Genomic DNA, 27,822 nt, shown 5'->3' with positions numbered 1-27,822 from the left:
GTTACCGTCATGTTGCACATCTCTGAGATGAACACAGGTAGGATGTGAATCTTCTGCCCTCAAGTAAAAACTGAGACATTCACAAAGGAAATAACACTTTTATTGAAGTGAACAACTGGCAACAGTCCTCATCTCCTTCGAGCGAAGGTACCGCCGTGAATTAACCGCTTATTCCGCCAGCTCTTCAGCAGCCATAGGGTCCCTGGGTAGCGGTGCTACTGCTCAGCCAGGAAGGTGTGTCTCAAGCCTCAAAGGCTGAGACACGCTTGGATGGGTTAAAGACCAGAAATTGCTGTGGGCACACCGACAAAAACACAGTCAATCCCCTGTTCCAACACACCCCTGCAAAGAAACCTGTATCCCTGCAGTGGTCCTCAAGCCTGCTTCTCGTGGCTTACAGTACATCGGGATCTCCAGTCCAGAACTTGGGCCCTCGATTAAATGGACTGTTACCAATTTAGCCTTTCTCACAGCGCTGGGCTAGTGAGGTATTCCAGCTGCCTTTAAAATGGTTCCCCCCCATCACACCCTGGCAGGAACGGGCTGTGAATTCTGATTTAGAAACAAAGTCATTCTCATTAACTCAGGAATCCAACAGGCATTTCACCAACATCCCAAGGAGTGTAGATGTGGATATGCCAATCCCAAAGTACCGTCAATCAGTGACCAGTTCACTAATAGGAAGACCATTGCTCCAATTTCCAAAAAAAAAATACTTCCATCTCCTACTTTACACACTATTGCAAGACTCGCATCCATTAAAACTTACCAAGAGCAGGTCCCTCTCTTCCTGGTGCAAGTTCGGCAGCAGCTGATTTAAGGTATTACCACTCTTCCAGTTGGCAGGGTACGGGATGGGGCTCTCGGTAGGCCAGTCCTCCTGTGCAGGCAGGCCGATCACACTGAGGACCAACAAGGAAGAGTTACACACTCGAGCTATCTGGGAACACCTAATTGACTCTAACCTTAACGCAATGTGACTCTTAACCTTAACCCAATTTAACCCTAAGTTACTCTGTAAGCATTGATACCCCCAGCCTGCAAAGCTACAAAGCATCGCTGACCATGAAATCATCTCACTATTAAAGAGGACATGTAGTGACTTACTCTATGATTTTCTGGAGCTGCTGTATGTCAGAATAGCCGCAAAACAAGGGTCTGCCAAAAAGAAGTGCAGCCAGATGTGTGTTACACGCAAGCGTGTCTCCGTGATGCAGCGGGGGGTGTACAGTGGTTTACTGTGCTCTCCCTACCTGAGGAGGAAGAGCTCAGCGAAGATGCAGCCAGTGCTCCACATGTCCACGGAGGACATGTAGCCGAAGTGTAGCAGGACCTCCGGAGCTCTGTACCACAGGGTCACCACCTGAGGAGCACATACCCACAGGAAGTGATGTCATCATCTAGAGAACAGCAAAGAATGTGTCAGGCTGCATAAGACCACAGGACTTTGTTATGAATTTATTACAGGGTGATGGGTTTAGGAGGCAGAATTTAGTTTCTGTCCAGTGACATATTCACTTGTACAAATTGTTAGGGTTAAAACACTAGCATGTCAGGATCCAGTCAGTGCAGACTTACGATGGGCGTGAGAGCCATGTGGTGGCTGTAGATCCGCGCCAGACCAAAATCCGCAATCTTGATCTCACCGTGGCTGCTGACCAGCACATTTTGCGGCTTCAGGTCTCGGTGCACCAGCATGTTGGTGTGAAGGAAGTCTAGGCCTCGCAGCAGCTGTAACATTATGTCCTGCGAGGACAGGAGGAGATACATGGGGACACCTTTTTCTTTTACAGAAAGGAGGAAACTGGAGGGACACCTGTACCAACTGACAGGCTGATCCAAACCTGTGCAGTAAATCAAATCATAGCCATGTAGGTGCATGAGTGTGTAAGCTTTTTTTGTTTTTAAAAATGAAATGTGTATAAATGAGTAATAATGGTAGTAGCTTAGTATGAAAACCTCAGTCACTTTGGAGAAAAGCATCAGCTAAATGAAAAATACAACAGTATTAACATAACGGAGACTGAATTCACATAACATAATGGTTTTCAGAAAATTACATGGGTAACTACATTAATGACATAAACTATTGTGGATCAAAGGTTTAACAGTTGATATTGCATGGACTATGACAAAAAGGACATCTCACCTTAATTTTCCACCTGCTGAGACCAGTCTCTGCTACCGAGGCAAGAAATGCACACAAATCTTGATCAACATATTCAAACACTAAAGTCAGCTCTGGGGTCTGATTTTCGACTTCAACTGAAACATCTAATAACCTAGAAAACAAGTAATATGAATTAATAAATTTAGAACTCAGCCTTACCCTGAATAAACAAATAGAAAAGAGCTCTACTTACACTCAGAGATCAACAGCTGGTTTTAACTGTCCAGAAACAGGGCAGTAATACTTTGCTGTATTACTACTATACTGTACTATAATATTATCCATAATGACTTGTAATATGTATACACTGATACAGCACTCATGTATTTTTGCAGGTCAGTTCAGAGTAAATACTTTGATCAAGAGTACTGCAGCAATAGCACCAAGTGGGGCTTGAAGAAACAACCTACAGGTTACAACAGGGTTCACATAACCTGCAAATATAACCCAGAAAATGGTAATGTGTGGTGAGCAGGTCATGTAATTGTTAGGGCCGTTTCCCTGCAATGCTAAGGTCCCAGGTCCGAATCAATTCTCCTGCTTTAATAGGCTCGACCAAGGTACCTACCTTGAATGAACCAAGAATACCTAGCTGTGTAAATGAATCAAGTTGGATTATTCAACATTGTAAATCACACGGAGCAGAAGTTAAATGATAAATAATGAAAATTATTTATATTCTTATTCTTATTCTTATTATTATTATTATTATTATTAACAACAAACATGACAATAAAAACATCTATGAGGAGGGTTTTTCGATTTACTTGACCACGTTGGGGTGGTCGAAGGCCTCCAACTTGCGCAGCAGTCCCACCTCGCGGATCACGAAGGCAGGCACGCCTTCCTCCATCTGCTTGAGGACCCTGACCTTCTTGAGGGCCACGAGGCACTGGCAGCCGCCGGTCTCGCGTGCCTTGAACACGCGTCCGGAGGCGCCCTCACCCACAGCAGCCAGGACCTCGTAGCGGCCGGCCTCCATGCTGTACCCTTACACCTCGGCATGGGGTCACAAGCACATTAGTGTTACTCCACATTACTGAGTGCACAAATTGTACTTTTTGTAAGAGGTATGTTGCTGTGAAGAAAAGCTCCTGCTAAATGAATTAAATTCTCAACTTGTTCCCAAGATTGCACCAGTGACTGTACTTGAATCTGAAGTTCAACAGTTTAACAAATAAGCAATCAGGGCTGCACACATTAATATTTTAATACAAACTACCTAGGTTTTCCACTCAATTTTAAACATCTCAGCCTGACAAAAAAATTACCACTGGTAAACAGACTGAGGCTAACCCAAGAAAAACAACCGGGAAGAGTCAAAACTGGTCAGCATTTGCTATCTTTTGTTCTGAAACAGCTGTAGAGTACTAAAATGACTAATTTACTGCATGTTTTGATGGCAAGGCAGCACCTACGAACTATAACATAACAGGATAAATAAGACTTAATATGGCCTAGCAGTCAAACATCTAGATGAAGTCATTTTTTTTTTTTTTTTTTTTTAATTAAACCTTATTTAATAAAGTGATCAATAAAATACACAACCAAAAACAAACATCAAAAAATCCACAGTCAAACAAACCCAAAACCATTTTTCCTACAGTTGGTCAACAAAACTTACTAAATAGCCATTACATAAAATACATTATCAAGACAGTGACAAAGTCTTTCCCATAACAATCCCCCTTCCTGGTTTCAAAAAATATAACTGACCTATGTCTTCCCCACACAAACATATCCACGAAAGGACTGTCCCCCAATACCAGCTCAACCCAAGTCATCATGTCACATAAATCCTTCAAAACACATAAAACACTTTTAAGTTGCAGTATAAAACTTCATGTCTTTTTTTTTTCCAAACTTTATTTAATAAAGTTATCAATAATAATAATACACACAACCAAAACAATACATTAAAAATCCACAATCAAACAAACCCAACACTATTTTCCTACAGTAGGTCAACAAAATCACTAAGCAACCATTACATAAAATACATTGTCAAGACAAAGTCTTTCCCATAACAATCCCCTTTCTGGCTTCAAAAAAATATAACCGACCCATGTCTTCTCCACACCAACAGACTTAAAACGACTGTCCCCCAACTTCATGTCTTTTGAGTAGTTTTAACAAAGACACCACAAACAGTACCGCTTAACACTGGAGAGTCCCCCTAAATCACTCCGAGGGCCCCTGCCACCCCCGACGGTTGAGGTGCCACCTCTAAACCCCCCCAGAATCCCCCTCGTGGCAAACTGCACTTAAACGATAAGACAACCAATCATAACAGAATACCACACTATGTACAGACATGAACAGTAGTAATAACTATTTACACAGAGCTATTTAAGCTCCCCTTGGTCCTATTACAGCATATTTATAATACATTTTTATTATATTTTTGTTATTCTACATTTTTAGATCACTATATTTTTATTTTACTATTATACTTTTATCTTACTTTATGTATGTTATACTAGGGGCCTGGTGGTGCAGTGGGCTGGACTGGGTCCTGCTCTTCAGTGGGTCTGGGGTTCGAGTCCCGCTTGGGGTGCCTTGCGACGGACTGGCGTCCTGTCCTGGGTGTGTCCCCTCCCCCGCTGGCCCTATGCCCTGAGTTGCCGGGTTAGGCTCCGGTTCCCCGCGACGCCACATGGGACAAGCGGTTCAGAAAGTGTGTGTGTGTGTGTGTGTGTGTTATTAGTCCGTATTACGGACAGTCGGAAAAAAGCATTTCACTGCACGTCGTACTAAGGATAGTTGTATGTATGCGACAAGTGAAACTTGACTTTCAATAAATGCAAATTTATTATTTATCACACGCTCCCAGGCCAGTGCGCTTATTTGACCCCACTTTGCGCTGGCACGTGTGTCAGAAACTTCTGGAAGCGCTGCAGAGACCTCTGCAGTAATTGCGTTTATTTGTAAAGTACTTCTCGTATATGAATGGGCAATAAAAGCGAACTAAAGTAATAGTACAAGTGCAATAACCAGTGGTAAAGCAGCTGTCTCTTGGCCCAGTTTGACTGTATGCTGCATTTTTCTACTCACGTTTAATTCGTGTCACGCTCACTTTCTTTCCAACGAAGGTCAAGCCATCGAATGACACCGTTTATGAACATGGGCTGCACACGCGCGGTGCAAGCTCACGTGGCCGGACGCTCCCGCTCTGCGAGGAATACACACACACACACACACACATTTTCAGAACCGCTTGTCCCATACGGGGTCACGGGGAACCGGAGCCTACCCGGCAACACACAGGGCGTAAGGCCGGGGGGGGGACACACCCAGGACGGGACGCCAGTCCGTTGCAAGGCACCCCAAGAGGGACTCGAACCCCAGACCCACCGGAGAGCAGGACTGCGGTCTAACCCACTGCACCACCGCACCCCCCCCGCGAGGAATAATGAAGAAAAAAATAATAAAGAAATTAAATAAATAAATTAACAGCGCAAATAAAAAATGTGCACTGTGTGTCAGTGTGCGCAAAGCTCCACACACTTACATGAGTTATATGCATCACGCACGTAAGGCTGCTTCGGCATTGGCGCCTTTAATTATTATACATGAATTACAGCCAGGTGCTGTCATTGTCTCCATCCAAATGTATGGACTGTAACCTTCTGCAAATTCATTACCTTCATGCAGGAGCTCCGTGGTGCCTGAAGAGTAAGGACACACCCTCATGCCAGCCGAGGTGGCAAATGACTGCTCCTCACACACTGAGCGCACAACAGTAGGCTACAGCGTGCAGAATCATATTCTTTAAAATGGACAGAAGTGGACCATTTCCACCCTGGATGGGACACAAGGCAATCACACACATGTAGGGCAATGTAGAGACATCAGATGAGCTGAAACACATCTTTGGAGTGATGGAGGAAACCAGAGCACCCAGAGAAAACTTAAAGGAATATGGGGAGAACACGCAAAATCCACACACACTGAGCTTGAGTCAAAGAGCTGGGTCAATGCTACAAGGTGCTGTGCCTCTCTTTCTCCATATACTTTTTTTTTCCCTTTCTCAGATTAAAACGTTTGACTAAAGCCAGGCGGAAAATGGGTTTGTGGAGGACAATATGCCTCTCCTTAATAGGGAAAACATTTGTGCTGAAGGTGGACATCCTCTCCACGTTGCTCTACCTTGTGCAGGTGCACCCCTTGCCTCGCACAATACAGAAAGCCCTTACAAAGGACATTTTCAAAAGTTATTTAACCGACTGGCAGCTCCGATCCAGCATCCCCACCAGTACTTTGTGCGTCTTTGGTTGGCCCTTCCGATGCAAGTTGATGAAGTCCTGGTCCAACACCAGGCCAAATGCCGCGACATGGAGCGCTCATTACAGCCATGCTGTAAAGTGGAGTAAGACCACGGCGGCCAGGGTCGAGGCAGAGACCCTCCTTAAGCACAGGGCCTTGTATAAGGCCTTGGTCAAGAGAAGAGGAACTCGAGTTCTTCTGGGGCTCGACAAAGATCTGACAGCTGGTCCAGGATGACGCTGGGACCTACTCAGCTGTCCATGAACTTAGGGCAAAGCCTGCGTTTCCTCAGGGGGTTGTAGACCCACACTTGATCTCCTGGGGCCAGGGGGCACCCGTGATACTGTATGTTGTATGCCCACTTCTGCCGCCCCCCCGCCTCTGTCAGATGGCACCTTGTGAAAGTGTGCAGGGTTGCAGTTGCTGCAGTTGCCAAAGGTACTCCGGGCTTGGTTCACCCCTCATCTCAGGCTCCAGGGGGCTGCTGAAAGCTAAGTCCAACAGAGTCCTCAGCTCGCATCCGAACATAAGCAGGGCGGGGGGTGCAGCCAGTAGACTCCTCGACGGCAGAGTGGCATGTCCACAGGACCAGAGGCAGGTGTCTTTCGCAGTCACGCTGATGTCGGGAGGTGAGCGCAGACAACTATGTGATGAACGTCCAGTTGAAACGCTCCACCAGACCATCGCTCTGCAGGTGAAGGGGCATGGTGCACGTCTTCTGCACCCCCCCCAGCCGATCACACACCTCTTTCATGACCTGTGACTCAAAGTTTCTGCCCTGGTCATTGTGCAGCTCCTCCGGTGCTCTGAAATGGCAGAACATCTCTTCCCCCAACCACTCTGCCGAGGTTGTAGCACTCTGGTCCCGGGACTGCGTATGCCTCAGGCCACTTGATAAAATAGTCGAGGGCCACGAGCACGTAGCGGTTCCCCTGATCAGTGCAGGGAAGGGGTCCCAGCAAGTCTATGCCCACCCACTCCATCGGGGCGCCCAACCGAAGCTGTTACAGGGGGGCGTGCGACCGGTCGCTGGGGCCCTTACGCACCGCATAGGTATTGCAACAGTGCACGAACAGCTCCACATCTTGACGGCACCCCACCCAGTGAAACTGCTGGCACAGCCGGTGCAGCGTCTTCGCCACACCAAAGTGCCCCACGCCGGCAAGTCCATGCACTCCCTGTAACACAGGACTTGGCTGTGCACCGGCCCCTCCCAACGCCAATACAACAACCCCCCTCTCAAGGCGAGGCTGTCCCACTGTGAGCAGTATGACTTGACGGTGGGGCCGTGCGGGATCACAGCAGTCCAGGGCAGGCGTTGCCCCGACTGTAGGAAGACCCACACCCCCGCCATCTCTGGATCGGCTTCCTGGGCCTGGCAGAACAGCTCCATGTCATCAGCGGACCCCCCCCATTGCTCACCATGTCTGGCGCCAGCGGGGTGCAGGTCTCGTCCGTGGTCCCCTGCCACTCCTCCAGCCGATCAAAAATCAAATCAAATCAAGGAAAGGAAAGAAAGGTTCAAGATGGCGCCGAGGATGGCTGCCGTGTTGCATGCTCCTGCACAGCAATGCAGTTTTTTTGTTCATTTTAACTATTTTAGCTATTTATTTATTGTTTTTAGTAGTAGAAGTAGTTAGTTTAATAATGTATGACAGAGATACACTTATAAGAATAGGCCATTCGGTTGCTCACCGTAAACCAGACTTTAATTTCCTAAACGCCGACGCTCTGTTTACAAACAATGGAGCAGAGCCCTCTGTCTGGGAGACCCGGCGGCGCTGACAGAAACGCAGCCGGAGAAAGGGGAAGAGAGCCGGCGTCCTCGTACGACTGAGACAGCGGGCCTTCCGTCCTCCATTACCCACCATTCTGCTGGCCAACTGTAATGATGACGTATCATGGTGGAGACTAAGGGGTTGCTCCTCCCCCTCGGCCCTCGCTCCTGCACGCGCAGGCTGATATACTTGGCCGTGTACACGTTTTGTGCCTCGCACGTTTTGGAGATTACTTTAATGTTGTTTATTTTATTGTAAGGACAGCTGTGTGAAATATGTCATCCATAGTTGCCTACAAGATATTAAAAAGAAGAGCTTCCTTTTGTCCGTGTCCGTCTGGATTTATATAATTATACGCCTTTCTGGAATCCACGTGAGGATCTGGGCTAACTCATTAGCCGGATCGTTACACAATGTACAGTCTCTGGAGAACAAGCTCGACGAACTGGGGGCGCGGATTAGTTACCAGCGAGAGACGAGGGACTGCTGTGTGATCTGTCTCACAGAGACCTGGCTGTCCGGAGAGGTTCCGGACTCGGCCATCGAGCCCGTGGGCTTCTCGGCGCACCGGATGAGAGAGCTCTCGGGGAAGAGTAGAGGTGTGTGTTTCATGGTGAACAACTCGTGGTGTGACCGGAGGAACATACATCTCATAAAGTCCTTCTGCTCCCCTGACCTGGAATACCTCATGCTCCTGTGTCGGCCATATTGGTTACCGAGGGAGTTTACGGCGGTTATCATCACAGCTGTTCTACATCCCCCCCAGGCCGACACGGAGCAGGCGCTCAAGGAGCTGTACGGGAGGATCAGCGAGCAGGAAACCGCGCACCCTGAGGCCGCGTTTATTGTTACTGGGGACTTTAATAGAGCTGACCTCAGAACAATAGCGCCCAAACTTCACCAGCACGTAACCTGCAACACACGGGAGGACCGGGTCCTAGACCGCTGCTATTCCCCCTTCCCGAACGGCTACAAGTCCCTCTCCCACCCACCCTTTGGCAAATCAGACCACTGCTCTGTGCTGCTCCTCCCTGTCTACAGGCAGAAGCTGAAGCGAGAAGCGCCCACCCTCAGGACGATCCACTGCTTGTCAGACCAGTCAGACTCTGTGTTACAGGACTGTTTTGATCACGTCGACTAGGAGATGTTCAGGTCCACTTCCGACGGTGACGTCGACACCTACGCAGATACTGTCGCGTGTTTCTTCCGGAAGTGCATAGACGACGTGGTCCCGACCAAAACAATTTGGGATTACCCGAAGCAGAAACCGTGGTTCAATAGCGAGGTCCGGGCAGCTTTAAGAGCGCGAACCTCAGCATTCAGCTCTGGAAGTGTGGAGGGGTACAAACGAGCTAGCTACACCCTCCGCTCAACCATCAGATCCGCCAAACACCAGTAAAGAGTCAAAGTAGAGGAATATTTCAACTTCAACAATGCCAGAAGTCTGTGGCAGGGGCTTAACAACATCACATATTTTAAAAAGAAAAATAACCACCCTGCGGACACTGCTGCCTCTTTACCTGACGAGCTGAACGCTTTCTATGCTCGTTTTGAGGCGGGCAATACCATCAGCACAGAGAGAGCTCCCGTGACTGCAGAGGTTAGTCCACTTTCTGTCTCTGTAGCTGATGTAGCCCGATTCTTCCGTCAGGTGAAGACTCGTAAAGCTGCGGGTCCAGACGGCATTCCGGGCCAAGTGCTCAGAGCATGTGCGGTCCAGTTAGCGGGTGTTTACGGACATTTTTAACCTCTCCCTCTGTTGTCCCACTGTGTTTTAAAACATCAACCATTGTGCCTGTCCCAAAACAATCAAAAATTACATGTTTAAATGACTGGCACCCTGTTGCTCTGACCTCCATAGTCAGTAAGTGCCTGGAGAGATTGATTAGAGACTATATCTGCTCTGTGCTGCCTGCCTCATTAGACCCTCTCCAGTTTGTCTACAGGAACAACCGCTCCACAAACAATGCCATTGCCTTCACTCTCCACACTGTTCTTTCCCACTTGGAGAAAACGAACACTTACGTGAGAATGTTCTTCGTAGATTACAGTTCAGCATTTAACACCATTGTTCCCTCCAAGCACAGTGTGAAGCTCCAGGCTTTGGGTCTGAACAACTCCCTGTGCAGCTGGATACTGGACTTTTTAACTGGCAGGCGTCAGGTGGTCAGAATAGGCTGCAACATCTCCTCTCCGGTGCCCCGCAGGGCTGCGTTCTGAGCCCTCTCCTATACTCCCTCTACACTCATGACTGTGTAGCTACGCACAGCTCCAATGCCATCGTGAAGTTTGCTGATGACACGACGGTTGTAGGCCTGATCACTGACAGTGATGAAGCGGCCTACAGGGAGGAGGTGCACACTGACACATTTGTGTCAGGAGAACCACCTCTTACTCAACACCACCAAGACCAAGGAGGTCATCGTGGACTTCAGGAGATAGGAGAGGGAACACACCCCCATCACCATCAGCGGGACACCGGTGGAGCAGGTCACCAGCTTTAAGTTTCTCGGTGTCCATATCACCGAGGATCTCACATGGACCAGTCACGCTGATGCAGTGGTAAAGAAGGCTCATCAGCGCCTCTTCTTCCTCAGACAGCTGAGGAAGTTGAGGATGAACAAAACATCCTCAAAGCCTTCTACACCTGCGCAGTGGAGAGCATTATTACTGGCTGTATCACCTCCTGGTATGGTAACAGCACTGGCCTCAACCACAGGTCTCTCCAGAGGGTGGTGAGGGCAGCCAGACACATTGTGGGGGTTGAGCTTCCCTCCCTCCAGGATATCTACAACAGGCGGTGTGTGAGGAAGGCACATAAGATCATTAACGACCCCAGCCACCCTAGTCACGGACTGTTCTACCTACTCCCCTCAGGTAGACGACACCGGAGCATCCAGTCCCGCACAAGTCGGCTGAGGGACAGTTTCTTTCCTCGGGCCATTAGACTGTTAAATACGCAGGACTGAGAGCAAAAATCAAATCCACTGTTTTATTTCTCTGTATTTTTTGTACATACATATAGATAGTTTATGTTCATTATTTATTTATTTATTTATGTTTCTGTTGTATATTTTGTGAATACAATTTGTATATATACTGTGTTTTAACGTAACTTATGACATACTCTCAGTACCGCATTTTCTGGAGCTGCACTAAAGATTTTCACTCTTCTCTACATGTTATGTTGACGATGATGTGACAATAAAGCTTGATTTGATTTGATTTGTCTGTGTCCACAATGAAAGCCTTCCCCGGGATCGGGAGAGACAGGATGGGGGCAGACGTCAGAGCCTCCCTCAGGTGAAAAGCGGCTGCGCACTCGGAGGTCCACTCGAACGGGGTGCCCTTAGCGGACGGCAGTGAAAAACCTCCTTCAAATTCACCAGCGCGGACTCAAAGGAGGAGGCGTGCACCAGCAGGTCGTCAAGGTAGAAAATGCACTGGCTCCTCTGCACATCCGACAGGACCTGCTCTATCAGCCGCTTGAAGGTGGCAACCGCGTTACAGAGGCTGAAAGGCATGACCATGAAGTGCCAGAGGCCCCATCCGGGATGAACACCGTCTTCTCCTGGGCCTCCGGCGCCAAAGCGACCTGCCAGTAGCCATTCCACAGGTCCAGGGAGCTGAACCACTGTGACCCCGCGATGCAGTTCAACGCATCATCAATGCGCAGCAGGGGGTAGGAGTCCTGCTTGGTTACTGCATTTATGCGACGATAATCAACGCAGAACCACCAGCTGCCATCTTTCTTCTGCACCAGGACCGCCGGCGCTGGCCAGGGGCTACTAGAGAGCTCGATGATGCCTGCAGCTCCACGATCTGCCTCTTCGCCAGTGCCAGGTGATGCGGCCGCAGGCAGATGGGGGCCGCGCCACCTGTCTCAATGCAGGTGCAGTCTTCATATCTGGCTGCGAAGATGTCTACGCAAGCATCCAGGAGCTCCCAACTGCTCTTGCTGATACTCTTCTAACTCCATCCCTTCGGAGGACGGCGCGCCGTTCCAGGCAGCACCCCGGTGCGGATGATCGAGATCGTATACCCCATGTCCAGGAGGGTTTTGCAGGGCACGCCCTCTATTAGGAGTTTCCTTAGGCGTTCCACTGGGAAGGAGGGTACGCCCTGAGAGGGGGTGGAGTCACAGGGCAAAACTCCCTTTGCAGCGTCACCCCTCTGCCGTTTCCCTGAGACGAGGCAGGGGGAGCTCCCTGCAGTGACGTGCCTGGTGACCTCGCTTACCACAATGCCAGCTGATGATAGGCGGCTATTGGCGTGGGGTCGGTGCCTCGACTTGGCACACAACTTCTCCTTTCAGAATCGTCATCAGTGACATCCTCCAGAGAGCGGCAAGAATGTGCGGGCTCCTTCGCGTCCCTCAGGATGGCTTCCATGCTGTGCCGCGTCCAGGTTAGCCAGGGCGGCAAGCCTGACATGTTGCTGCAGGCGTTCTGTGGCGAGCACCCGGAGGAATGCCTGTAGCGCCAAGTCTTCTTGGATGGCTGCGGGGTATTGCGGGTACGCCTGCCACACCAGGAGCTGGATATCTGCAGCCAGTGCTACAAGGGCTTCCTCTCTGCTGCGTTGCCTGGCTGTGAGCTGCCCACAGTAATAGTCCGCTGTTTCTTGTTGGCTGAAACAGCGTCTCAGGGCAGCCGTGAGCGCAGGCAGCTCGTGATGTTGGTCCGCTCTCACTTCCAGCAGGATGGTCAGTGTGTGTAGCCCCTTAAATTCTGTCTCTTAGCACTCTCCTCCAAGGCTAGCCCCAGTTGTGGTGCTGTAGTTGCCACATCCCAGCCGTTGTGCCGCTCTGCTAAGCGGAGCTGTGCCCCGTAAGCTTCCACTCCACAGGTGTGCTGAACCCATCATTGATCCAAGAAAGTGAACACGTTCTCAAAAAAAAAAAAAGCATTAACATACAGAAATAACTTTGTTAATGTTCATCCCTTTCTTCTTTTGAGTCCCAAATGTATTCAAGAAGTGCTTGTAGTATGTACTTCAGGGAGAAAAATAATTAAATATCTTCAAATATGTGTACTTGCTTTTTTAAATGTTGAAGCAAGTGCATGACGTGTAAATGTATGATACAATTAATGAATACTTAGTACAGCATCTGTTCATTTACAAACTTTTTCTCTATCACTGCCCCAATCACTCTTGTTGTAGTCATTCTTTACCGCTCTCCTGGCCCTCTCGGCTGCTTCTTGGATGACCCTGACATCTTGTTGAGCTCTCTGCCAGGGGGCAACACTCCGTTGATTCTCATGGGTGACTTCAACTGGCGTGACGATGACATTCATGCAAGCAGCCTTCTGTTGCTCCTACAGTCCTTTGACCTCTCCCTGTCCCAGTCCCATGCTACTCACAAAGCAGGCATATGCCTTGACCTTGTATTTTCCCATAACTGTGGCTGTCCCATCCTCTCTGTCACTCTGCTGCATGTTTCTGATCACTTCTTCATTTCCTTCCAACTCCGCCTCACCAGTAATCCTTCGCCTTTTTCTGCACCCATTGTCACCTTCCACTGCAACTTAAAATCTCTCTCACCTTCCTGCTTTGCCTCTCTCATGCTGTCTGCTCTCCCTTCTGCTGCACAATTTTCTGATCTATCTACAGACGATGCTACTAGCATTTTCCTCTCTGCCTCACTATCTTCCAGACCAGCATGCCTCAGTACCACCCCATGGCTCTCTAGAGCCAGTGGCCTGTGATCAACTATCTGAATTCCTCACCCCGAACTATCTGCTTGATGGATATCATGACTCACTTCAACCGTGATCGCTCAAGCTCATGTATGGTGTAAATATTCATGCACCGTGACTTTATGATCATGCCCAGATAAGCCTTTACACAGCCGCTACTTCTGTACTGCATGTAAATGCTTCTGTATCTTTAAAAAAAAAAAGAAAAAAGAAAAACAAAAAAAAATACCTGGAGAAAGGTGATCAGGATTAGTCTATCCTGAGTTTTGCACACCTGCTCGCGCGATGCATCAATAGAACTGCTCCCAGCTATTTACAAGACTTAATCAACTGTTACACCCCAGCCAGGCCCCTTCACTCGTCTACTTCTGCTCGGTTGGTGGTCCCACACACAAAAGGTAAAGCTTGGAGGTTCTCGGTTCTGTGTCCGTTGTGGCGGAATGACCTTCCTCTGTCACTCAGAACTGCGGAAACTCTGTCTGTATTCAAGAAGGGTCTGAAAACTCACCTTTTCTAGATCCACTTCGCCCAAGATCTCTCCAGCTCATTTATGGTGTAACTTTTCACTCATCGTAATTCCATAAGCATCCCCAGATACAATCTTTATTCAGCCACCACTCTGGCATTGTACTTGCTTATTTGTATCTTATAATATTTAAGAAAAAAAATTGATGGGAGGGTATCAGGATTTGTCTATCCTGTGTTTTATGCACCTACTTGAACAATGAACCTTGGTGCACCAAGTGGTAGGTGACAAATTGGGTTTGCTTGAGTCTTTCATGTCTGCAGCCATGTCTCCTTCTCTTAATCCATCCATCCATCCATCTTCCTCCGCTTTATCCGGGGCCGGGTTGCGGGGGCAGCAGTCCGAGCAGAGTCCTCCAGACTTCCCTCTCCCCGCACACCTCCTCCAGTTCCTCTGGGGGAACCCCAAGGCGTTCCCAGGCCAGCCGGGAGACATAGTCTCTCCAACGTGTCCTGGGTCTGCCCCAAGGCCTCCTCCCAGTGGGACAAGCCCAGAACACCTCCCCAGGGAGGCGTCCAGGAGGCATCCGGAACAGATGCCCGAGCCACCTCAACTGGCTCCTCTCGATGCGGAGGAGCAGCGGCTCTACTCCGAGCTCCTCCCGGGTGACTGAGCTCCTCACCCTATCCCTAAGGGTGCGCCCAGCCACTCTGCGGAGGAAACTCATTTCTGCCGCTTGTATCCGCGATCTCATTCTTTCGGTCATGATCCAGAGTTCATGACCATAGGTGAGGGTAGGAACGTAGATCGACCGGTAAATTGAGAGCTTCGCCTTACGACTCAGCTCCCTCTTCACCACAACAGACCGGTACAATGACCGCATTACTGCGGACGCCGCACCGATCCGTCTGTCGACCTGCCGCTCCATTTTTCCCTCACTCGTGAACAAGACCCCGAGATACTTAAACTCCTCCACTTGAGGGAGCAACTCCCCCCTAACCCGGAGGGGGCAATCCACCTTTTTCCGACTGAGAACCATGGCTTCGGATTTGGAGGTGCTGATTCTCATCCCCGCCGCTTCGCACTCGGCTGCAAACCTCCCCAGTGCACGCTGCAAGTCTTGACTTGATGAAGCCAACAGGACCACATCGTCCGCAAAAAGCAGAGACGAGATCTCGCGGCCACCAAAACAGACACCCTCCGTTCCCTGACTGCGCCTAGAAATTCTGTCCATAAAGATAATGAACAGAATCGGTGACAAAGGGCAGCCCTGGCGGAGTCCAACATGCACCGGGAACAGGTCTGACTTACTGCCGGCAATGCGAACCAAGCTCCTACTCCGGTCATACAGGGAACGAACAGCCCGTAGCAACGAGCCCCGAACCCCATAATCCCGAAGTACCCCCCACAGGATGCCACGAGGGACATGGTCGAATGCCTTCTCCAGGTCCACAAAACACATATGGACTGGTTGGGCAAACTCCCACGAACCCTCCAGCACCCTAGTGAGGGTATAGAGCTGGTCCAGTGTTCCACGGCCAGGGCGAAAACCGCATTGCTCCTCCTGAATCCGAGGTTCGACTATCGGTCGGATTCTCCTTTCCAGTACCCTGGCATAGACTTTCCCAGGGAGGCTAAGGAGTGTGATCCCCCTGTAGTTGGAACACAATCTCCGGTCCCCCTTCTTAAAAAGAGGGACCACCACCCCGGTCTGCCAGTCCAGAGGCACCGTTCCCGAACTCCACGCGATGCTGCAGAGGCGTGTCAGCCAAGACAGCCCCACAACATCCAGAGACTTGAGAAACTCGGGGCGGATCTCATCCACCCCCGGAGCCTTGCCACCGAGGAGTTTTTTGACTACCTCAGCAACTTCAGCCAGGGTAATGGACGAGTCCCCCTCCAAGTCCCCAGCCTCAGCTTCCTCTACGGAAGGTGTGTCGGAGGGATTGAGGAGATCCTCAAAGTACTCCTTCCACCGCCCGAGAACATCCTCAGCTGAGGTCAGCAGCGCACCACTTCCACTGTAAACAGTGTTCGTGGAACACCGCTTCTCCCCTCTGAGTCGCCGGACGGTTTACCAGAATCTCTTTGAGGCCGACCGAAAGTCTTCCTCCATGGCCTCACCGAACTCCTCCCAAGCCCGAGTTTTTGCCGCGGCGACTGCCAGAGCCGTGCTCCGTTTGGCCCGTCGGTACCTGTCAGCTGCTTCAGGAGTCCCATGAGCCAGCCAGGCCCGATAGAACTCCTTCTTCAGCTTGACGGCATCCCTTACTTCCGGTGTCCACCACCGTGTTCGGGGATTGCCGCCGCGACAGGCGCCGGAGACCTTATGGCCGCAGCTCCGAACCGCCGCCCCGACAATGGAGGCGCGGAACATAGTCCATTCAGACTCAATGTCCCCCACCTCCCTCGGGACCTGGTTGAAGCTCTGTCGGAGGTGGGAGTTGAAGACCTCTCTGACAGGGGCCTCCGCCGAACGTTCCCAACAGACCCTCACTATGCGTTTGGGCCTGCCAGGTCTGTCCAGCTTTTTCCCCTGCCATCGAATCCAACTCACCACCAGGTGGTGATCAGTTGACAGCTCAGCCCCTCTCTTCACCCGAGTGTCCAAGACATATGGCCGAAGGTCAGAAGAAACGACTACAAAGTCGATCATCGACCTCCGACCTAGGGTGTCCTGGTGCCAAGTGCACTGATGGACACCCTTATGCATGAACATGGTGTTCGTTATGGATAAACCGCGACGAGCACAGAAATCCAATAACAACTCACCGCTCGGGTTCAGATCAGGGAGGCCGTTCCTCCCAATCACGCCCCTCCAGGTATCACTGTCGCTGCCCACGTGGGCGTTAAAGTCCCCCAGTAGAACGACAGAGTCCCCAGTGGGAGCGCTTTCCAGCACGCCCCCCAGGGACTCTAAAAAGGCCGGGTACTCTACACTGCCGCTAGGCGCATAAGCACAAACGACAGTGAGAGACCGTTCCCTGACCCGAAGGCGTAGGGAGACGACCCTCTCATTCACCGGGGTAGACTCCAACACATGGCGGCTGAACTGGGGGGCTATTAATAAGCCCACACCAGCCCGCCGCCTCTCACCTTGGGCAACGCCAGAATAGTGGAGAGTCCACCCTCGATCGAGGAGAGTGGTTCCAGAACCCAAGCTGTGAGTGGAAGTGAGCCCGACTATATCTAGACGGTATCTCTCAACTTCCCGCACCAGCTCAGGCTCCTTCCCCGCCAGTGAGGTGACATTCCAAGTCCCAAAAACCAGAGTTGGCGCCCGAGGTTTGGGTCGGCCGGGCACTCGGCCCCGACCACCGCCCAAATCACAATGCACCGGCCCCTTACGGTTTCTCCGGCAGGTGGTGAGCCCACCGAAGAGCGGCTCCACGTCATGGCTTCGGGCTGAGCCCGGCCAGGCCCCGTGGGCATAGACCTGGCCACCAGGCGCTCGCATGCGAGCCCCCCCCCCCAGGCCTGGCTCCAGGGTGGGGCCCCGGTGACCCCATACCGGGCGGGGTAAACGAAAGCCTTGCTTTTTCCTTCATAAGGGGTTTTTGAACCGCGCTTTGTCTCGTCTGTCATCCAGGACCTGTCTGCCATGGGAGACCCTACCAGGGGCATATAGCCCCAGACAACATAGCTCCTGGACTCATTCAGGCACTCAAACCCCTCCACCACGGTAAGGTGGCGGTTCACGGAGGAGCCTTCTCTTAATATAATGCATAAATTGTACTTTTGCTGAGATGTACGTCGCTTTGGACAAAAGCATCTGCTAAATGAATAAATGTAGATGTAAATGTAAACTAGGTTTACTTAAGAATCACATGTCTGCATCTATGTGTCCCTTTCTCCTACTGTAATACACAAATTGTATTTTCTCTGAGATGTACGTCGCTTTGGAGAAAAGCATCTGCTAAATGAATAAAGGTAAATGTAATTAAATTTCAGTATAACATCTCTAGGCTTCTAACACCCAATTTTCAGTTTCCGGAAAGAAATATCAGTATGATGAAATCTATCAGAAGCAAGTGCAAAAAAAAAATTTTAAACGTTATGCATCGATCAGATGAGACAGAAGCACAGTAATGTACTGTAGTTGTACCATCAGCTCTTACCAGTTGCTTCCCTGTCTCGTGTTCACTTTGCTTCAATGCTTTTGCGCAGTGGCAGTGTAAGAATGACTGCCAAGGCTTCTCCCTCCTCCAGCCACCATGATGCATGACATATAAGTGCATGGCACTTGCCCAGGGTCACGGTATGAGTACAGACCATGAAAATGGGGCCTCACAATCCTTCTGGCTTTTTGGATTTCAAGCAAGAGGGTATTTCATCCAGGGTGTACCCCTCCTAGCTTAGTGTCCTGTAACTCCAGGATAGGTTTCTGACAACCAGCCCATTACAGGGTAGCCTCACAAACACCATGGACAATTTAGAATCACCGATTCGCCTGAAACCTATGTCTTCAAACTGTGGGAGGAAACCCACTCAAACACAGGGGAAACATATAAACTCCACACAGACATTTCAATTTGAACTCACACCCAAACCCACATCCCAGGAGTCACCCACTGAATGACAAGAGCACAGGAAACATGACACCACAGTCACTCACTGGTCAGGTAGAGGTTCTTCAGTGGGGAAACTTCTATGTACACAGGCCACATGCAAGTTCCTATTCAGTTCTGTTGCCAGTTAGGGGTGCTCTTGCCATCAGTCACCCTCCTAAAAGCAACTATGACAGCATAAGAGGTGTTTTGTCAGGCAGAACCTGCTGGAATTACACCATCTAAACTGCAGAGTCGGTTGAATCACCCCTCACATCTGGAGAGCAAGTTCCAGCTTGTATGTCTGAGTGTGGAAATCCAGCTTTTCTCATTTACTGGTCGATGGGACTCCAGCGATAGCAGCATGGTGGCACTAGGTGGAGACATGGTCTTTTCAGTTTGATGCTCCAGCAGTGGAACTTTCATTCACGTTCTTGGAAGTTTCTGGTACAAGTTGATGATCTTCCATGGCAGAACATATTAGGCCATATGCGACTTGATCTTTAAGGAGCTTCTTTCAACTTTCAAATTTGGCAACATGTAAAGAAATTCACAAACAATGACCTAAAAATCTATGAGACGGTACCATCACATGGTGATGTGATTGCATTTTTCATGTCAAATACTGGGATTTGCCCTGTGGTCATACGGGATGTCCTATCGCAAGGTGAAGTACTTGTCTTTCCCAGGTGAACTGTTTATGTGAATGTGTGATGACAGTTTAGTTATTGAATTACCCTAGGTGTGAACTCATTTTGCTATTCACATAATATGCAATGTGAAAGACAACATTATTATAAAATAATGAAGAGCAGGGAAAGTTGATCCATCTTTTATTAGTATTCATTCTTATAGTACCTACCCTTTCTATCTGAACCCAAACAATGAATAAAATTACATGTACAATATAGTAATATGGACAGTTTAATGCTGATTATAGATATGTAAAACCAATGACAAAGCAGTATTGCTTGTGTGACCTTGAGCAATACTACATTTGCATTTCATGTAAATGCTTTGACTAAGTCATGCTTCCTTCAGTTAAGAAACATTACGGTGATTCCTATGTACACAGAATGCTTAGAAACTGGTTCATGCTTTTGTTTCAAACAGGGTGGACTATTGTAATGCTTTATTATCGGGTTGTCCATACCAATCTGTATCCAGGCTACAGTTGGTACAAAATATTGCTGTGAGAATTGCCACTAGAACTAGGAAGTACGACCATATAACACTGGTACCTAAATCATTACATTGGCTCTCGGTTGCATTTAGAGTTGATTATAAAATCCCACTTTTGACATATAAGGCAGTACATGGCATTGCTTACCTTTATGAGATTATTGATTCTTATATCCCAGGACTATAACATCCACATTCATCGGATGCAGGTTATATTAAAGTACCTGTGATCAATAAGACCTTAGGAAGAGGTCACGTCTTTAGCTACAGAGCACCTAAACAGTTTACAATTTGCTAACTCTTTTCTTTCTTCTTGTTGAGCATTGTCTCGCTACACAAGACTTGAGGAGGCCGGCCAGCGGCGACAGACGAATCCCATGCTGACTGAAGATGATGACCAACTGGCATGATGGACGAGACGTACCATTCTGAGCTGGGGATTCAAGATACCATATATCAACAAAATCATTTTTACTTGTTACCTGGTTTAGAATTGTTACTAATCTGGAATGCCCAGGAGGGGTGGGCAGCCACCGGCCCTTGGACCCCCAGAGGTTTTTTTTTTTTTTTTTTCACCCTCGATTTTCAATTAGGAGTTTTTGTTCCTTTCCTCCGTGGCCAGTAGGCATACTTATATCTCTATAAAAGTACTATATTATGGTAGTCATTAGTCAACTGTCTTCTTTGTTTCTTATCTGATATATCTGTTTTTCTTGCCTTATGCCTGTGTTAAAGCTCTCTGTGTCACTGCATGAGAAGAGCGCTCTATAAAAGTAAATTGAATTGAATAAAAAATAAATTGAACACTGCTGTCCTGATGCTCCAATCACACGTACGTGTTGTTCATTGGTGGGGACTCTTGCCACCTTCTTTCTCATCAGGGTGGACCGGCACCCCTATGCCAGCATCACACCTTCGGGGCAGTTCCAAGCATTCTTTCTTCTAGTGGCCAGATTTGTCACAGTTATAGCGCTTTCCATTTCCAAGAGAACCTCCACGTCCATTCCCAGCAACACCACTTCTTCCTCATCCACGTCCCCGGCTTTGTGCCTGCAGGGATTGATACTGAAATAGGAAAGCTGAGTGGACATCCGGTTTGTATACTTTTTCTCTATCTGCTCTCTCAGGTTCCTCTCAGCATGATTGGCATATGGATGCAGCTCACTCAGTTCGGCTTCCTCCCGTTCCAGGAAGTCTTCACTCAAATCTCAACCCCATCACAAAGTAATGATGAAGTTGCTGTGTTTCTCTCATCCCCTTCTCTAATGCTTGAGTTGTTGGTTATTAATTCTTGTAGCCTGTGTTCCCATTCACTCACCGTTTCGTTCTCTTTTGGCCAATCAGTTTGTCTCCTATATTTTTATTCGATGTGAGTTTTAAGGTCCTGCCATTCAATTGTCCAATTCTGATGATCACGGTTTCTTGCATTCCACCCTTCTCTCAGTCCATTCCAATCCCCCTTTAGCTTTCTCCTGAGCACCTGGGTCCACTCACCTCCACTGGGATGCTAGATGTTGTCCGGGGTCTCCTTAGTGGCTTCCCAGAACCTTTGTCCGCCCACCTGTTCAGGATCTGGCAGGCTATTATAGACATCAATCTGTTCCTGAATGTCCCATTTCCTCTGGATCAATGGCAACTGGCAGTGAGGGCCTCCCAGGGCTGTTTCGCACTCTGTTCTTCGTCTGCGTGCAGCCACAGGAAGTTCCTCCTCCCCTTCCTTCGCCTCCTCCCGCTGCTCCTTCATCAACACCATCACAAGGAGGAGGGGCTGCACGTAACACAGAATAAAGAGGAGATTCTTCTTTTACCTTTTCTGGGTGACGCTTACCCATCTGTGGAGGATCCACTGTCTTCGAGACCAAGGTCATCACTGCAGCCTGTGCTTCAGCTTTTGCTTGTTCTGTCTTCAGTTTTAGGGCAAGATCGTTCACACGCATCTGGGTAACTTCTAATGCTTTCTCCCTTACTAAATCCTCCCATTTCTCACACTTATACTTGTTATATCCTCTTGCACCACGACAACATCCCTTTCTGAAGCATATCGATCATTCCTCAACACAACAGGATCAAAAGTACCTTGTTTAGGCCATTTCCCTCTAGTCTGCTTATGCCACTTTCTACATTCCTTTTTATATGACTGATCTGTTTGGCCTTCAGGGGGCACAGTGGCGCAGTGGGTTTGGCTGGGTCCTGCTCTCCGGTGGGTCTGGGGTTTGAATCCCGCTTGGGGTGCCTTGCTGTGGACTGGAGTCCCATCCTGGGTGTGTCCCCTCCCCGTCCAGCCTTACACCCTATGTTGCCGGGTTAGGCTCCGGCTCCCTGTGACCCCGCATGGGACAAGAGGTTTCAGAAAATGTCTGTGTCTGTGTGTGTGTGTGTGTGTGTGTGTGTGTGTGTGTGTGTGTGTGTGTGTGTGTTTTGCCTTCTAGGACTACACTTTTTCCCACTCTGCAACTGCTTCCCATTTCCCTTGTTATGTTCCCGCATGAATGTCTCAAACTCTGTCGGATCAGAGATGGGGTCAGGAGTCATAATGGGTTTACTGTCAGTTTCCCATTGTTATTTTCTTTTACCATCCAGGTCCTGCAACTTACTCTTTAATGCTTTCAATTGCTATGCAGTCACATAGACACATAGTCAGTGAAAGGTTCTCACTTGGGAAAAGAGTCAAAAAAACAAAGAGTTTTCTTCAGCTGTTTCTCAGGGCTGAATAATTTACTGAATTGATCCATTTTCATGTATGCGGCTGCTCAGGGGATTTTATTCCATCATTCCTAGATTCAATCATGAATTTTCAACACATTTTTACAAAATAAACAATGTAGAGTGTTAACCCCCACCTTCCTTGTCTCTCTACCACGATTTCTGATCCTAGGGTTAGGCTGAGGAGAGTTATGGGCTTTGTACACACAGTTGTGTTTCAGTTGCTCTGGCAACAACGTGTTCTCCTCCAGGTTGTAACATGTCCCTTTTGTTTTAGGTGTGTTTCTGCGTGGTGGAGTGATGCTGGTGACTGAAGCATTGCTGGGAGGTGTGTGAAGGTGTTGTGTGCGTGTTTGCCTATGGGTTGGGGTTGGGGTTTGGGTTAGGGTTGTCTTTGCTTGGTTCACCTTACCTTTCATTGAGCCCCTCGGGAGTTCATGTGCGGAGGGCATGAATCCACTTTTGTTCCGCTCTACACCTGTCCCCGGTTAGCTTCTAGATCTGTTATGTTTAGGCTGTCTAACCCGTGGTCTATGAAGTGGTTAATAAGTGCAGTGGTCCTAGTTCTATGGGAGATGCTATATAAGTGTTTTTTTTCAGCCTGGTCTTCCCTACCAGCCTTGTTTGGCACCTGTTGCAGGTGATCAGGTACACTGTGTTTTTTGTGGACAGTGTGACTGATTGTCGGCCAGACTGTCCCCCTCCTACGTGTATGACGTATGACGTATACACACACAAAAGGTGTATACCCAAAACACTGAAACACTGGTGTAAAAAGGATTGCCAACCCTAACAGAATGTGTATTGTGCGTTGATGACCACATAAAAAGAAGCAAAAGAAAGTACAAGTCCCGCCTTCAAGTTTTGTGCTGGTGGTGTTGATAACCGTGCTGGAGAGTGTTAATGCTTCCTTTTGGTTTCACACCATGTAACTTCTGTTTATAATAAGTTTAGGCTTGGGTTTAATTGTTGTTTTTCCCTGCCAAGGAACACCGAGGGTATGTGCACAAATGCCATCAACGGTCATGTCCGTAGTGTCGAGGAATGTAGTTTTATCACTGGCAAAAGTGGGTGCCTTCGCGACTTGGGTTTGCGGTTGTGCCGGGACCTCCACGTGAACAAGGTAACTTCTGCGGCCCTTTCTCCAAAACAATTTTTCACAGCACTGCGCAGCTATAGTCGGTCTGTCGATTATGAAACTACCGCAGCAACTGCTGCGAATATAAAAACTGGCAGGAAGTGTAAATCACTGCATAGACATTCTAAAAGATGAATATCTGCAGAACAAAAAATGGAACCATGGTGGGAAAAGTGTCTATAATAATGTAAAGCATGTAAGTGTGGATTTTAGCATTACTTTGAGCTTTTAATCTTGCATTTCTTCTTCCTTCACGTGTGCTCCAAGCAGGTTTGTGGCTTCAAACAAGAAATTGCAGCAAGTGCATCAGTCATTTACCTTTTTGATAGCTATCGAAAACGTAACAATTACAGACTTGTATGTAAATGGCATTGCCATTTTAACACATTTACAGTGAATGTTTCTTCAAGTTTCAAATTTAATGTCATAGATACAAGTACCATGTACAAGTATCATGAAATTCTTCTTGAATGCTTCTTCACAGACTATGAGCAAAACAACAGAAATACTGCACAAAAAACAAAACAAAACAATGGCAATGACTAATACAATGACAGTAAATACACACACACATTTTCAGAACCGCTTGTCCCATACGGGGGTCACGGGGAACCGGAGCCTACCCGGCAACACAGGGCGCAAGGCCGGAGGGGGAGGGGACACACCCAGGACGGGACGCCAGTCTGTCGCAAGGCACCCCAAGCGGGACTCGAACTCCAGACCCACTGGAGAGCAGGACTGTGGTTCAACCCATTGCGCCACCGCACCCCCATTGACAGCAAATAATGGTAACAATAATAACAATAACAATAAATAACAGTAGTCAGCCAGAGAACTCAGAACATGAGACTGAGAATGCTTAAAGTGACAATGTAGTCTACCAATGTGCTTGGAAGGAGCAGTCCAGCTCTAGTTACTAAAGGTGGCACATTGGTGAGTGTTGTATACTCTTACAGCAGTGGGGTAAAAGCTATTCCTGTATCTAGCTGTGCGGGTTCGAATAGACCTAAGCCGTTTTGCAGATGGCAGGGAAGAGAAAAATGCCCATGCGGGGTGAGTATGATTTTTCATGATGTGCATCGTCTTTCTGAGGCAGCGTGTGGTTTAGGTGTCCTGGATTGCTGGTAGCTGTGTGCCGATGATTTCCTGAGCTGTTTTGACCACCCTCCGTAGGGCTTTCTTGTCCTGTATGGAGCAGCTGCCACATCAGGATGTAGTACACCCTGTGAGGACGGACTCCACAGCACACCTGTAGAAAGTGGTGATGACTTTAGTGGATATTCTTGCTTTCTTCAGATGCCTAAGGAAGTGGAGACATTGATAGGCCTTTTTGATGGTTGATGCTGTGTGCTCAGTCCATGTGAGTTTGGCAGTGAGGGTGACCCCTAGGAATTTGAACCCATTGACTCTCTCTACAATGTCCTCTCCTATGTAGATGGGTGCCTGAACCGTATCCTGTTTCCTAAAGTCAGTCACCAGCTCCTTAGTTTTGCTGACATTGAGAGACAGGTTGTTGTCCTGGCACCACTCTGCCAGGAGCCTCACCTCCTCTCTGTAGGCCATCTCATCGTTGTTGGTGATCAGACCCACAATGGTGGTATCGTCAGCAAACTTTGATGGTGTTGGAGCTGTGACCGGCCACACAGTCATGTGTGAACAAAGAGTACAGCACTGGGCTCAGGACGCTTCCCTGTGGAGTGCCAGTGTTGAGGATCAGTGGGGAGGAGGTATGTTAGTGAGGAAATCCAGGATCCAGTTGCACAATGTAGCACTCAGTCCCAGTCCTAGTAGTTTCTGGATCAGCTTGGTTGGGATGACATTGCTAAATGCCGAGCTATAGTCCACAAATAATAGCCTTGCATAGCAGTTTTTATTATCCAGGTGAGACAGAATGGTGTGAACTGTGTATGATATTGCGTCCTCAGTGGATCTGTTGTGGCGATAGGCAAACTGCAGTGGGTCGAAAGTGTCTGGGATGGTGTCCTTAATGTGTCCCAGCACCAGCCTCTCAAAGCATTTCATTGCAATGGGGGTCAGTGCCACTGGGCGATAGTCATTAAGGCAGCTCACTTTGTTTTTCTTAGGAATGGGGATAATGGTGGTGTTTTTGAAACAGGTGGGTACAGCCGAGCTTTTTAAGGAGCTGTTAAATATATCCATGAAGACAGCAGCCAGTTGTTAACTGCATGTTTTTAAAACTCGCCCTGAAATTTCATCCAGACCAGCGGCTTTGCGGATGTTGACTCGGCTAAAAGTTTTTCTCACTTGTGCTACAGAGATGGTGAGACTGGGGTCATTCAGCGCTATAGGGATTCGCACTGGGGGGTCTTTGTTTGCGAGCTCAAAGTGGCCATAACCCTTTTTTAACTGTACATATACAAGCACACATCTACCAATTTCTGGTATCAGCAGGTCTGTTAGTGGACACTGTCACCAATAAGAAAAATATAGTTTGTCTATCTTAGTGACCTTGATGGTTCTCCATAAAGTGTAATCCAAGCTAATACCGGTGGTGTGGCGATCGCTGCTGGTATTTGTTTACAGTCAAGCTTGAGGTGACTGCATGTAATACCAATGCTTAGAAGGTCAAGACAGCTACACACTAAGCGTGCTGCAACTTTACCGTCCGAAATGACAAAGAAAACGACACAACAGAGAACGTTTACAGGAGTACCAAGCTGCTGCGCCCATACATAATGCTGCTTACAATGATTCGCCTGTTTACAGAACAGGACATTCTCACTCAGTTCGTAGCAAGGCTACTGTAGTGCTCAGAGGTTTCAAACCAGGGGCCTTCATCTTACAAGGTTAGGGTTAGTCATAACCAATGTAACTACTTGCTAAAAATGTTCCACAATAAATGTCACACCACACACACACACACACACACACTTTCTGAACCGCTTGTCCCATACGGGGTCGCGGGGAACCGAAGCCTACCCAGCAGCACAGGGCGTCCATTTTAAAATAAATCTTCAGGGTGTGAATTCATGTGATTGGCACTTGGAGGGAAAGAAATGCATATTTAAGAAGATTCCAGTGGGTGAATTCATACATTAGAACAATACAACTGAAGTTTTGCTTTTTAGGATTTATTTATCGAATAAAAATTGTAATTGTCGGAAATGATGGAGAAATTTTCAAAAACAAGTTTGGAAGGGACATATCAGTCCTGAAACAAATTAGGCTAGAGGTTATTCTCGGTCCCCACTTGGAGCATGCCCACAGGTGGTAAGGAGTAAGTGGGTGGGGCCAATGCTGGTTGGGCCAATGCTGGTTGGGCCTGCTGCTCAGCCCCATTGTTCCCCTTCTGGGCTTCCATGGAGGACTTGTAGTGGCTCTGAATATGTGTCTTGCGGTGGCCAGAAGTGGGAAAACGTAGCTCACAGAAGGGGCACTTGAAGGGCTTGGAGCCCGTATGCAGGCGCATGTGTACCTTCAGGTTGCCCTTCGTCGAGAAGAACGTGTTGCACATGTAGCAGCTGAACAGCTTTATACCTGCAGAAACCCGTCAGGAGCATCAAGTCCATGAAGCAAAAGTGACTATGATTGTGGCCTGTGAACAATGAAGCAAAATTAAGAGAATCCTTAGAAAACTGTTTCACAAAATCATTGCCATTGTTGAATACTATCAAGTGCCATATGCGAATGTTAAATAAACACTATGTGAAGATGGATGAATGCCATGAGAGAAAAAAGATCCCAGTATACCCTTTTTCTCAGTCATTCATATCTGATGGTGAAATGCAAATCAAAGAAAGCAATTAAAGATCTCTGCAAGATAAGCCATAAATGTGCCATTTACCTTTCCACTCAGTTATAAAAGCTCAAAAACTGGCTGCTTATATATCCCCTCACTGAGGATACATATTG

General features: G+C 48.3%; 1 protein-coding gene across 1 annotated transcript; it reads right to left on the bottom strand.

Moving 5' to 3' along the window:
• Window positions 1-241: 241 nt before the first annotated feature.
• Window positions 242-3,498, bottom strand: LOC114909701 (cyclin-dependent kinase 6-like). Its single transcript, XM_029249526.1, has 7 exons — window positions 2,938-3,498; window positions 2,150-2,282; window positions 1,579-1,746; window positions 1,254-1,363; window positions 1,108-1,158; window positions 770-902; window positions 242-292 (listed from the first exon to the last, which is right to left on the bottom strand). The coding sequence occupies exons 1-7, from the start codon at window positions 3,150-3,152 to the stop codon at window positions 242-244; spliced, it is 861 nt and encodes a 286-aa protein (XP_029105359.1). The 5' UTR covers window positions 3,153-3,498.
• Between the last annotated feature and the right edge of the window lie 24,324 nt (window positions 3,499-27,822).

Source organism: Scleropages formosus, unplaced genomic scaffold, assembly GCF_900964775.1.
Source record: "Scleropages formosus unplaced genomic scaffold, fSclFor1.1, whole genome shotgun sequence".
Lineage (NCBI taxonomy): Eukaryota > Metazoa > Chordata > Actinopteri > Osteoglossiformes > Osteoglossidae > Scleropages > Scleropages formosus.
This window is presented reverse-complemented; position numbering and strand designations above follow the sequence as displayed.